This window comes from Eumetopias jubatus, unplaced genomic scaffold, assembly GCF_037043125.1.
Source record: "Eumetopias jubatus isolate StellerSeaLion01/CBP00866 unplaced genomic scaffold, mEumJub1_p1.0 scaffold_7, whole genome shotgun sequence".
Classification (NCBI taxonomy): domain Eukaryota; kingdom Metazoa; phylum Chordata; class Mammalia; order Carnivora; family Otariidae; genus Eumetopias; species Eumetopias jubatus.
The window spans coordinates 926,500-939,178 of record NW_028274813.1 but is presented as its reverse complement, the minus strand read 5'-3'; the positions used below and the strand labels follow the sequence as shown (position 1 = coordinate 939,178).

Genomic DNA, 12,679 nt, shown 5'->3' with positions numbered 1-12,679 from the left:
GGGCAGGGCCCCATGACTGGATGAGACTCACTTAGAAGCACAGAGATTTCAGGGCCCGCCCCAGAGGTCCACATGGGACCCCACACACCCCTGTTTGTAGCTAGCTGCCAGCAGGCCTTCTGGGGCTGAGGTGTGGCCCCAGCTGCCCATCTCACGTTTTCCTGCCCCTGGCACCATTCACTGGCACCTTGTGGACCAGTGTAGCCCTGGTGCAGGAAGAGTGTGCCCAGCTGGGCCCAGAGTCCAGTGTGGTCAAGCACAGCAGCCCCCGGGCAGTGGTGCTGGGTCCGGCATGGGAGCTCTGCGGGGCCAGGACCCTGCCCCTCGTGGTGGGCATCACAGAGGTGGGGGTCTGGGTGGCAAGGACCCGGGCAGCTTCCCAGTGGAGGACACTCCCGCAGCATCTCTTACCTGCCCCCACTGCCGTCTCCGTCAGCCTGGGGGTCTTCTCTAAGCCCCTCCCTGGGACATGCTCCCCAGCCTGTCTTGTCTTCACCTTCCTTGGGCACCCGGTTGAACTCCCAGCGCCCTCTGTACCACAACGTGTGGCCACGTACTACCGCTCCCCCCAGGACCTGCGTTCCTGCCCTGAGACCTGCTGGGCTGGGGCCTTCTGCAGGGAGACAATGGATCCCCCTTCCTGGGTTCCGTGCTGCCAGAACTCACGTGTTGTATCAGGCCTTATGTCCACGTGGAAAGCGCATGTGCCTAGTGTGCGCGTGGCCTCCACGTCAGCCCTTTGCCCTCAGAGGAGCCCACACTGCCTGCCACCTGCCCTGCCACCCTCTGTGAACCCACCACGGCCCCATTGCTGAGCAGCCCCCTTCCCTGGGGCGGCGAGCACATGGGCCTGCCCCAGCCTGTGCTGCTCCCTGGCAGGTCCGAGGGGAAGCAGGCTGGCCGCCGGGGCCGGAGCACATCCCTGAAGGAGCGGCAGCCTGCGCGGCCACAGAACGAACGGGCCAACAGTCTGGACAATGAGCGCTGCCCGGACACAAGGAGCCAGCTGCAGGTGCGCACTCCAGGACAGGTCACGGGCAGAGGCCACGGCTGCCCAGAACTGACCCAGTGCTGGCAGCTCAAGGGGGAGGCGGCCTGGCCACCTTGCGGGCTGTGACGGTCCCATGGTGCTTTAAGCCCAGTGACCTGTCCAGTGGAAAGCCGAGTTCTTGAGCAAGAACAGGGCCGGCCTCTCCTGCCCACTGCTAGATGGGCTGCTGGGGGGTGGGGGTCAGCTGGACAGGTGAGGGGCTGCAGCACCTCTCCCACCAGTGTGGATGGGCCTTGTGTCTCCAGATCCCCAGGAAGACCGTGTATGACCAGTTAAACCACATACTCATCTCTGATGACCAGCTCCCTGAAAACATCATTCTCGTCAACACCTCTGACTGGCAGGGGCAGGTGGGGAGGAGCCAGGTGTCCTCCTGCAGCAGGAGTGGGGGGTGTCCTCTCTGCGGGGGGAGCGGGGGTGTCCTCTCTGCGGGGGGAGGGGGGTGTCCTCTCTGCGGGGGGAGCGGGGGTGTCCTCTCTGCGGGGGGAGCGGGGGTGTCCTCTCTGCGGGGGGAGCGGGGGTATACTATCTGCAGTGGGCGCGGGGGGGTGGCCTCTCTGCGGGGGGAGAGCCCACGCTTGGTGGCGCTGACGGGAGGCTGGGTGGAGCGTTGAGGCTCACTCCGCGCACGCACGCCCTCGCCCCAGTTCCTGTCGGAAGTCCTGCAGAAGCACACGCTCCCCGTGGTGTGCACATGCTCTGCCGCTGACGTCCAGGCGGCCTTCAGCACCATCGTCTCGAGGATACAGAGATAGTGAGTCCAGCTGCCACGGGGCGTCTGTCGGGGTCCCTACATCCCAGGGTCACCTGGGGCTGTGTCCCGGGGGCGGTGGCGGACTGCAGACGTGCCCACCCACAGGCTCTCCACAGCCCCATCTTCCGTCCAGATCTGGGCGGTGGGGGGGTCCCTGTGGCGGGGGGACCTGGCTGCAAGCGCGGCTCCCTGAGGCATCTGTCCCCTCTCTGTCCTGCCCTCGGGGCCGCAGCTGCAACTGTAACTCGCAGCCACCGACCCCCGTGAAGATAGCCGTGGCGGGAGCGCAGCATTACCTCAGTGCCGTCCTGCGGCTGTTCGTGGAGCAGCTGTCCCACAAGACCCCCGACTGGCTGGGCTACATGCGCTTTCTCATCATCCCGCTGGGTGAGGGGCTATTGCGGGGGGACAGGCGTGGAGCGCTTGTCCCTGCGCTGGGCACTCTTGGGGCCCCGCACCCCGTCGTCGGGCTAACTCGATGCCACTGTCAGAAGCAAGGCAGGGTGGTTGCAAATCCTTGTAAATGATCAAACCCCGTGGAACGTGGCTTTGCATCTGTGGCTTGCACGACGTGTTACTGGGAGGCGCCGGGTCCCAGGGGAGGGGCTGCCTGGCACTCCAGCACCCTCTGTGGTCTGCAGCGGTGCCCCTGCCCCCAGGAGCAGGGAGGGGCTTCGAGGGGCCACAGAGCAGGCTCTGCAGCCTGACCCTCTCCCCTGGGCTCGCAGGTTCCCACCCCGTGGCCAGGTACCTGGGCTCCGTGGACTACCGCTACAACAACTTCTTCCAGGACCTGGCCTGGAGAGACCTGTTCAACAAGCTGGAGGCCCAGAGTGCCGGTGAGGCCTGGGGCCAGCCGGCCGGGTAGGGCTGCCCTCACATCCTGCCGTCACGCCTCCGTGAGCTGCCACGCCTCCGTGAGCAGAAGTGGGGCCTCAGCCTGGTGCTCCCCACTGGCCGCCATGGGCCTCAGACCTAGCTGGCCCCGGGGGCCCCGGACGAGGGCTCCCAGGGATCCGGAGGAGCCATGAGGGCAGGGGGGGGCCCTTCAGCTGCCCCCAGCATTCCCACTGCTCCCAGGCTGGGAGCTGGGCAGCCCTGGGGGCACCATGTGGGGTGGGAGGGGAGTGTGGCACCCCACGGACTTTGCCCGGCCCTCTCGTGCAGTGCAGGACACGCCGGACATTGTGTCAAGGATCACCCAGTACATTGCAGGTGCCAACTGTGCCCACCAGCTGCCCATCGCGGAAGCCATGCTGACCTACAAGCAGAAGAGGTACCTCGCTGGGCCCTGGGCAGGGCAGGGTGTGCGGGAGGGCGGGGGCACCGGCTCCACACCGCAGACGCAGGCCGCCCACAGCTGCCGGCCCTCCGTGGGCCTCCCTGCCTGCTGCTGGTCTCAGAGCCTTCGGGCAGCACCAGGGGGCTCGTCGGGATGGTCATTAGGGACAGACCTGGTTGGCCAAGGGACGGAACCCAGGCTGGGCTTGGGGGGTATGCCGTGAGCGGGTCTGGCAGCCCCAGGTCCTCCTCTGAGTTGGTTAGAAGGCGCTGGTCAATCTTTCTCTATTTTGTATGTTGGAATTTCCCATAACGAAGGTTAAAGGATCAACTATCATGCGGCCCCGTCCTAGTGGTGACCTGCTCACGGGAACGCAGGCCTGGGCTCCTTCAACCTCCTGGGCTTCCCGGGCCCAGAGACACGTTCTCGCCCTGACCCTGGGCAGGACAGTGGGCAGGAGTGGGGGGCCACTGCCGAGGCTGGGCGGAGGTCTGGCTGCCGGGCCCGCGAGGGTGGACAGCCAGGCAGGGAGGGTGGGCTGAAGGGCCGACTCTGCGAAGCGTCTGGGCTCCCGTCCGCGGGACGCTCTGCGGCTCTCCCGGCGTGGGGGTAGGACATTCAGCTGACGTGTTGGCGAGCCGCAGCGGCCGTGCAAGCCCCGAGCTGGAAGCCAGGCGGCCATGCCACGCCGGGACGTGCGTGCTGAGCACTTAATAACATGTCTGTGTTTTCTTTTTTGGTGGCTTTCTGAAAAGGAAAAAGAACTTTCATTTTGACTTTACCCTCAGGTACCGCTGTCCCTGGGTCTGCGCCCCTGTGTCCCCAGGCTGGTCTTTAGGGCTGTTTAGCAGTATGAGCAGCTGGGGGGCATCTCGTACCCTGCTGCCCGTCAGGCAGGGCCCTCCACCGAGCGGCAGGCGGGTGGGCGCCCCGAGCCAGGACTTTGCTCTCTGGCCCCCACCGAGCTCGAAGGGCAGGCTGTCCTCTGTCTGCCGCAGTCCAGAGTTTGAGTTGAAGAAGCGGCCAAGTTGACTGCCCCTGTGAGTGTCTGTTTCTGAAGTCCTGGGCACCACCTCTTACAGTAGAAGCAGGTGCCTGGGGTCTTACCACGAGCCACTGGCCACTGATGCCACACTGGCTGTGTGTGGACTTTTGTCCCACCACGTTGTAGCTGATGACCTGACTCATTGCTGCCGATTCTACACGTGGGGATGTGCAGGCCAAAGGGTGGGGGGCCCACCGGATGGCACACACTCCCAGCCTGGCTCTGGGTCCTGCGCCCGGGGCTGCAGAGAACGGCACCGAGGGTCTCCCGGCTGAGTTTTGTGGCTCAACTGGGCAGGTGGCCAGACCGCTAAGACCCCCACGTGCAGTGAGGGGCTTTTCACCGCCAGGTGGCTCCTCCCTTGAAAACCTACATGTTGGGAGCCACACTCCGAGGCGCCTCCAGAACTGCCCTTTCGTTTGGGGTTCCCCTTTCTTGTCCTGGCAGCCTGCCTGCCGGGCCCCCCTCGGGGCATCGCTCCACCCTGGGTCTTGGCTTCTTTCTCTCCTGGGAAAGCCCGCCAGCCCAGGGTCGCTGAGCCCCAGGCAGCCTCCTTGCTGGACAGACCAGGAGGAGGGGTCTGCGTCCCTACGTGGTCCTGCTAAACGAGCCTTTGTGAGCTAAAGAAAGACCAGCCGAGGAGTGCCCCGTGACTGCTCAAGCCGCCCTGGGCGCCATGCTGCGGACGCCTGCAGCCTGCTTTGCTGCCTGGCACCAGCCCCACATCTCTCCAGCCCGGGCTTTAGGGGACCCTGGCCCTCGTCCCGTGCCTCCTGCGCCCACCTCTGCGTCACAGTGGTGGCACCAGCACCTGGGTTGGGGCCCCAGGAAGGCCCAGTGTGTTGGCCACCCTTAGAGCCCGGGACCGGGAGGTCAGCAGGTCATCTCTGTCTGCTGTGACAGAGGACAGAGTGGTCAGGAGGCCCAGGAGAGGGTGGGCGGTGGACATGGCCCTCGGGGCCCCATCTCCTCCTGCTCCCATGGGAGCACTGCAGGGAGGGTCCAGACCGCACGCAGCTCCTGGCCTGACCTCAGACCACACCTGCGGCGTGCGGCCCCGACAGCTCCCTGGGGGCACCTGGGGGTGGGCTGACATCCAGGGCACTATGTTCTCAGTGCCCTCCAGCTCTGTGCTCCCAGTGTTGAGCTGAGGCACGTTTGTGCTCCCCCCACATGGTCTCATGAGCCACAGGCCCAGGGGCCCCCACCATGGAGCCACACGTATGAGCCTTAGGAGTTCTGACCTGTGCCCCACCCAAGACACGCGTGCTCCCTCTGCGTCCAGAGTTCAGGTGGCGAGGTCTCAGTGGCAAGCCGGTGTCACCCCTGTCCCGCTGGGCGTGTGTCAAGTGCTGAATGTTGTCTGCATGGCCCGGGCTCAGCTTGGCTTCTCAGAGTCCAGCAGCATCCCTGTATGGTGGCGTTCCCCCGCGGCCCCGCCAGGCCCTCACCTGCCTCCCTGCGTGCTGCTCATGGGGAGGGTCCTGGACCCCTGTGGGCTGGAGCCTCCCCCGCCCTTGGCCGGGGGCCCATGAGGACCTTGCATGCGAAAGCCAGCCTGGGCACGGGGTTCAAATTGCTGTGTTATCTGTGGATAAGCTCTGTTCCCTTCAGGTCAGAAAGGCTGGGGATGTGGCCATATTCAGCAGGATGGCCCAAATCTGTAGGTTCTTTTATCCAGAAACTTGCCAGGTTGTCCTCGGGTGTGATGGGCAGTGCCAGGGCAGAGGCCACGGGTCCCTGTGTCCAGGTGGCGCCCAGGGGCCTGCCAGCCTGGTCCCCTCGTGTGGGTGCTGTGCCGCAGGGTGAGGACAGTGCCTCCTGCTGGACCGGCCTTGGGCGCCAGGTGTGCGTTTTGTGCCGGCCCCGGGGCACATTGCCTGGGGAGCACTGGCCAGGCGCCCGCCTCCTTCCCCACAGGAGCAGAGCTGGGGGATGGCCTGAGAGCCAGGGAAGCTGGGGCAAGGAGGCGCCCCCCGCCCCCCTTCTCTGAGGTCACAGGAGGCCCAGAACTGGCCCTGCCCGGGGGATTTTCCCAAAGGCCAGGAGATGCTCTTAAAGTCAGCCTGGGAGCCTGGTGCCCGAGCACCCCATCCCCCACCCGGAGAGCCACTCAGGCCCCGGCCCCGTGGTGGAGACCAGTCATTGCAGAGCCAGCTGCAGGGATGAGCTGCAGGACTGGCCTGGCCCACGGAACTCAGATGCTGGTTTGCGTCCCCTCCGACATGCCTGCCTGCCCCAGCGATCCCAGGGAATCTGAGTCTCTCCTAGAAGACACGGGGTGCCCGGTCCAGACAGAACCTCACGGCCGCCCATGCTGGCCGGCCTCCTACAGTGCAGCACGGCCCCGAAGCCTCAGTCTCCCCTTCAGGCTGCTCTTGGGGTGGCACTCTGCCAGAGCATGGTGTGTGCACCCCACCCCTGAGGCCGGAGGCCTGGAAATTACCCCTGCCCCGTCTCTCTGGCTGGTGTGGATTTTACCTAGACTGTCCAGGAGACAACCTCCACACTCTGGCTTTTGGTTGCCTCCAGTCGCTGGAGGAAGCCCAGACTGTCCCATGGGGGGTCCTGGGGCACATGCCGCAAGCTGTCGTCTTGCAGCTGTGTGGAAACGGGAGGCCTGCAGGGTTAGCAGAAAGGCAGTTGGGCCTGGACACCAGGCCCCTGGGCTGGAGAAGCTGGTTCCTACACGGCTTCCCACAGGCCTCTTGACCTCAGCTGCAGGGAGCTGAGCTGAGGGTCGGAGGGCCAGGCCAGGCACTGCAGGGCTGGGTGTGGGCATGGCATGGGCAGCATGAGGCCCTGGCTGCTGCCTGCCCGGTGGAGTGAGAGGTAATTGTCTGTGTTTCTTGTTCTTAGCCCTGACGAAGAGTCCTCTCAAAAGTTCATTCCCTTCGTAGGGGTGAGTACTTCTCTGGTGGGGCTCTTGCCGTACCCGAGGCATTCCTCCTGTGTGGCTGGCTTTACCTGCGTGGGAAATGATCAACCTGCCAAACTTTTTTTTATAATGTCTGGTTTTGCATTAACTTGATATGTTCGAGAGCCTTCTTCACCAATTTGAGCTGAGTGCTCCTTTAAATCAACCCCCCCATCTTAAAGCTCATTGTTTCCTTCCCATGTTGAGTAGGGCTAGGCCCAGAGGTGGTCACTGCCCCCAGCTCTGCTTGGAGGCTGACAGGTGCAAGCACACAGTTCACCTGGAGGCGAGTGCTCAGTGCTCAGCACGTCCTGGGCACACGGGCGGTGTCAGACTCGGCTGTGGGTGGGCGCCCAGTGTCAGCAGGGTCTGGGGATAGGTCCCACCGGGATGGGGCGGAGGGGTGCTCCTGTCCCTTAGGAGCAGCTATAGGACAGGAAGGGGTGCCTCCCGTACCAGCCTGCCCAGCTGGGAGTGTGGTTTGTGAATTGGGAGGTTTGTCTTTCTCCCACGGCTGACGATTAACAGCTGCTCCGTGCTGGCTGGGCCACTGCCATGAGTTTTCATAGCCAAGAACCTCGCTGCGTGGCCTCCAGCCCTAGCATCTGCCATAAGAGCCACGGGCAGTCTGGCAGACGGGGCCACTGGGCAGAGCAGGATGTCCACGCTGTCGCTTACCCTGGCCAGCCGTCAGGGCAGCTAGTGGCCCTCTTGGGACGGAATTAGTCCAGGGCAGCCTGTCTCGGGGAACCTTCTGTAGCAGCTCCAAACCCTCTGTGGACACTGGAAGCACCCACATGACTGAGACAGAAGTTGTCACTTCATTTAATTTTACGTGGCTCCCACACCGGTCAGCCCACGCGGTGCCCGGTGCAGGCCCCTAGCTGGGCAGGGGTCCCTCATACCAGGCCAGCCGTGGGCTCAGGGTTTGTGGAGGGGCCACAGTGTGGGCTCTGTGCCCCCACCCCGGTGTGCAGGATGACCTGGGAGGGTGCTTCTGCAGCCCTGTCCCGCACAGGGACATGCATCCATGGCCCATGCCACCTTGGGCTCAGCTGTGCTGCAAGGACAGGAAGAACCGGGACCCTGCCCCCACCCTGGAGCTCCCAGAAGGGTGGGGCATGGCAGCTGGGCGCCCTAGGGGAGACAGCACTCGGCGTCTGTCTGGAGCCCAGCGCCCGGGCGGGAGGGCTGGTGATTCCCCAGGCTGCTGCCAGCCGGCGTCCCGTTGCCTTCCAGGTGGTGAAAGTTGGAATAGTGGAACCATCCTCAGCCACGTCAGGTAGCCCCATGCTCCCTGCCCACGGGGCCAGGAAGGGGAGGGCGCCCCACCGTGGGAGGCCTGGCAGCCCCTCCCCTCCCCCCGCGGCTGCTCGGGGGGACAGAGGCAGAGGGGAGCTCAGTGCTGCCCAACTCCTTCCCAAAGGTGACTCAGATGACGCGGCCCCCTCGGGCTCCAGCGTGCTCTCATCCACCCCACCGTCCACGTCTCCCGCGGCCAAGGAGGCCTCACCCACCCCGCCTTCCTCCCCCTCAGTGAGCGGGGGCCTGTCCTCCCCCAGGTAAACGGGGCCGCACGAGGCAGGCACCCCACCCCATCCTGACTTGAGCGCACCCCTGATGCAGCGGGGCCTTGGGTTAGAGAGCACTGAGAACCACTCGTGGCCGCACCTCTGAGATGCCAGCAAGCTGAGGGTCTGGCCGGAGGGGGCGCTCAGAACAGCCATGGGGAAGACACGGGCTTGCTGGGGCCAGGTGCCCCATTGGGTGGGGGTGGCCCAGGTCCTGGCTGGCTTAGGAGACTTGTCCCCCTCCCCCCAGCCTTGGGGGCACTAGGGACAGAAACCACACGGAATAAGTGAATGGGGGACTCTGCACGCAGACGGGGCTCAGGAGACTGAGATGTGTGGGTAGAAGCTGTGGGAGCCAAGAGGTGGGGTGGTCAGCAGCCCCTCCCAGCCACCCTCGGGTCTTTGGTGAGCAGAACTCACCCCCACCCCCATGGGCCACAGGGTCCTAGGGCTGCTCCTGACTCCCATGGAGGCCACACCTCAGATGAGGCTGGTTGACCTTGGCCCTCCAGACTCAAAGGGGTGGTTTGAGAGCAGACAGGCAGCAGGCCCAGGTACTCCTGGGTGACATCAGCATTGTAGCCATGCCCACCCACAGACACAGACTGGGCTGTCCCCGGAGGCCAGGGAGGGACTGCAGTAGGCTCCAGGGCTGGGGCTCCCCTTTGCAGGCTAGCTGCCGCAGGCGGCCCCCCGGCAGTGGGCCACACAGGCGCCAACCGGCAACTCCTCCTGCCTGTGCCAGCCGCCAGGCGAGGACAGAGGAGTGAGGTCCCCTCTGCTTTTTGCAGCCAGGGCATCGGTGCTGAGCTGATGGGGCTGCAGGTGGATTACTGGACGGCAGCCCTGCCTGCAGACAGGAAGAGAGAGGTGGAGAAGAAGGACCTGCCCGCCACCAAAAACACGCTCAAGTGCACCTTCCGGTCTCTCCAGGTCAGCAGGCTGCCCAGCAGTGGCGAGGCCGCGGCCACGCCCACCATGTCCATGACCGTGGTCACCAAGGAGAAGAACAAGAAGGGTGAGGTGGGGGGATGGGCTGACTGCTGGGGGAACTGGAGGGGTGGCCATGCAGGCCCTGAGGTTGCCACAGGTCTGGGGACCGCTTCTGACCACGGCCACAAGCAGCGAGCGGAGGTCACCTCGGCAGGTGGGAGGGCTGGCAGCCATGGTCACGGTGGAACGTGGGTGGCACAGGACAGCAGGGCTCCGAGGGCCGTGGCTGAACCCTGCAGCCCTCTCCCTCCTAGTGATGTTTCTGCCCAAGAAAACCAAGGACAAGGATGTGGAGTCCAAGAGCCAGTGCATCGAGGGCATCAGCCGCCTGATCTGCACAGCCAAGCACCAGCAGAACATGCTGAGGGGTGAGCACCCGCGGGGCCCAGCACCCGTGGGGGGCCAGTTGTGCAGATGTCCTTCCTTCAGTGCAGAGCCTGTGGGGAGGTGTCTGACATGTGAAAAGAAACCAGAGGAGGCTGGACTGCTTTTTAAAATTCATCTCTGGAAACACTTTTGTCTTGCTATGGAATGCATATCACATAGTTCGAGCTTCGAACCCATTTTGATAAAGCGTTTGTACGCATAGAACAGCTTTTTAAATCCTGAGAAATAATTTCTCAATCCTTTCCATTCTTTTAAGATTGATTTATACATCTCAGACCTTTTATAAGAGATATTCTATAACTAGTTATTTCAGAATATGGAGCCCAAACGGTCTTCTCTTCATGAGTTCAAGTCCGATGACCACTGTGGTCAAGAACTGCCCCGCCTTCCTCCGTGGCTTTTCTGGTTTAAGCGGAGGCTGTTTGAACCCAGTTTGCAGACCCCTGCTGGGGTGGGGGGCCGTGGGTGAGCAGGTCCCCCAGACCAGGGAGAAGCTGGCACGGGTGGCAGGAAGCAGGGGAGGGCGGGCGGGCGGAGGCCTGACCGGCAGGTGTCCCGTGGGCGCCCGGGGCCCCCGGGGGTGCTGGGCGCGGCGGGCGGGCGGCTCAGCCGGTCTGTCCCCACAGTCCTCATCGACGGTGTGGAGTGGAACGACGTCAAGTTCTTCCAGCTGGCGGCCCAGTGGTCTTCTCACGTGAAGCACTTCCCCATCTGCATCTTCGGACACTCCAAGTCCGCCTGCTAGCCCTGCCCCAAAGCCCTGGACGGCGAGCGCCGGGAGGGCCCAGCGGCTTTTGTGTTAACATTTCAGTTGACTACAGAGACCCTGACAAACACAAAGAGAAACAGTCTTAAGTATGAACGTGCTCTCAACCTGGAAGCTCATGGGGAGGCTGCCCCCCCGGAGCCCATTAACTGCTCTGCTCATTAACCAGACGTGCCGGCGGGGTGGGAGGCCAGGTGCACAGCGCTGAGCTCTGAGAGGCACGAAAGGTGTGTTCTGGCCTCAGGACCCCCCCGAGCCCCCCCGCAAGAAGGGTGCTCGCCTTCGTGTCCCGTCCTTCCAGAAAGCCAGGACTCTGCTTCCTCAGGGAGCTGGGGCCAGGCGGGCGGCCACACAGATCCACGGGCTGCCTGTGTGCCCGCCCACACACAGAGCTGGGTGACCAGAGGCTGAAGGCCGGCCTCCTGTTGGGGGCGCCCCGAGCAGAATATGGTGGTCGGGCAGCCCAGGCCTGGGCCCAGCCGCCCACCAGCCGAGAGATGCCCCAGCACCGCCCACTTGTGGTTCCCAATAAACTCCGGCCTCGAGGGGCAGTGGAGGTTTTATAGTAGCAGATATTTTTAATGCTTTTAAATACACGTTATAATGTAGCTGCCAAACAGACAGTGCTCTTCCGCTGTCCCAGTGGCCCCTGGGGCTCGGGCAGAGCCAGCCAGCGTCCCAGCCCCCACCCGCCTCACTCTCCCTCTGGCTGTTCTTGAGCCATCACTATGCTTCTGCTGGTTGTCCCTGCCCCAAATTTAGCAAGCACAGTGGCCCCCACAGCTGGCCCCAGCCCACTCAGCCTTCTCCTCCCACCTGGCCCCCAGGCCGGCTGGCGGGGGTGGGGGGTGGGGGGGAGTCTGGGCCCATACAGCACTTACGTGGCCAGTGAAAGCTCAGGCAGGGCAGGCTGGCCTCAGGGGCCAGGCACCCCCGGACCTGTAGGTGCAGCTGGGGGTACCCTGAAGAGGCACAGAGCCCTGGCCTCCCTGGGCCACGCTCCCTAGAGCAAGGTTTTGGGTTTGGGTCCCACCCTGGGTGGTAGCATCACCCCCTGCCTTTCCATGCAACAGGAAAGAGACATCCCGACCTGCAGTGAGTCCAACCCAGTCCCACGGCTTCCCCCGCAACCCTTCAGCCCACTCTGCATGGGAAGAGCCCACCAGTTCCCACCCTTTGGCAGCTGTGGCCCTGGGATCCTGGTAGCCCATCCAGCGGGCCATGCTGGCTATGCTCAGAACACAGTGCCAAATGCAGGGCAGGCTGCAGGCCAGTCCTGTTCTTCCAGAGGACAGGCCTCACCAACAGCCCATGGCACCGACAGGTCAGCCCCTGGGGGAGTGAGCAATGGCCCACCCTTCTTGGCTGTGACCTACCGGCTTCCTTCCGCCCCCAAGGCAGTACAGGGGGCGAGCCTCACGGCCAGTGGCCCTGGGCTAGTTAGGGAACAGGAGGACACGGGCCTGACCCTGTGTATGGCTCTGCCTCGGGGGTGCCTCTGGGCAGAGGGCCTTCCCCATGAGGGCCCAGACTCCTCCCCTGACAGCTCCTGGGACCAGGGGCCCTAAGCCGAACCCTGGCTTGGAAGACGGAGTCAGGGTGCAGGCCCCTGAGCCCCAGTGCCTCGGGTGGCCTGTACCCTCAGAAGCAGGCCCTGGGACCTTGAGCCTCCCTGCCCTGGTTCCCACCACTGGGCCTCAGGGCCTTGGTCACTGGGCCTCAAGTTTCCTTTCCAAAAGTCACACTCAGCAGGAAGGAGGTACAGGTGAGGCTCCTGACTTCACTTTCTAGCTGCAGAACTGACTTTAGAGGAAGGGGCCAAATGGGGGGCAGTCCCTCTCCTGGGACCATCCCTTCCCCCCACCCCCCCATCCACTTCATATAGCTATGCCCTCATCCATGCAAGGGGAGCG

General features: G+C 64.0%; 1 protein-coding gene across 3 annotated transcripts in view; it reads left to right on the top strand.

Annotated features, from left to right (window-relative positions):
• Positions 1–11,327, top strand: part of PACS2 (phosphofurin acidic cluster sorting protein 2) — a 57,156-nt gene extending 45,829 nt beyond the window's left edge. For 2 of the 3 annotated variants that reach the window (XM_028095776.2, XM_028095775.2), the window contains exons 13-24: positions 880–1,012; positions 1,297–1,401; positions 1,699–1,805; positions 2,038–2,192; positions 2,534–2,644; positions 2,973–3,081; positions 6,992–7,034; positions 8,289–8,331; positions 8,476–8,611; positions 9,412–9,638; positions 9,868–9,981; positions 10,627–11,327. In XM_028095776.2, coding sequence (XP_027951577.1) covers positions 880–1,012; positions 1,297–1,401; positions 1,699–1,805; positions 2,038–2,192; positions 2,534–2,644; positions 2,973–3,081; positions 6,992–7,034; positions 8,289–8,331; positions 8,476–8,611; positions 9,412–9,638; positions 9,868–9,981; positions 10,627–10,745 — 1,402 coding nt within the window. In that variant the 3' untranslated portion in view covers positions 10,746–11,327. Of the gene's footprint in view, positions 1–879; positions 1,013–1,296; positions 1,402–1,698; positions 1,806–2,037; positions 2,193–2,533; positions 2,645–2,972; positions 3,082–6,991; positions 7,035–8,288; positions 8,332–8,475; positions 8,612–9,411; positions 9,639–9,867; positions 9,982–10,626 lie in introns of those variants that run through there. The other variant, XM_028095777.2, reaches the window with a different exon arrangement.
• The last annotated feature ends 1,352 nt before the right edge of the window (positions 11,328–12,679 follow it).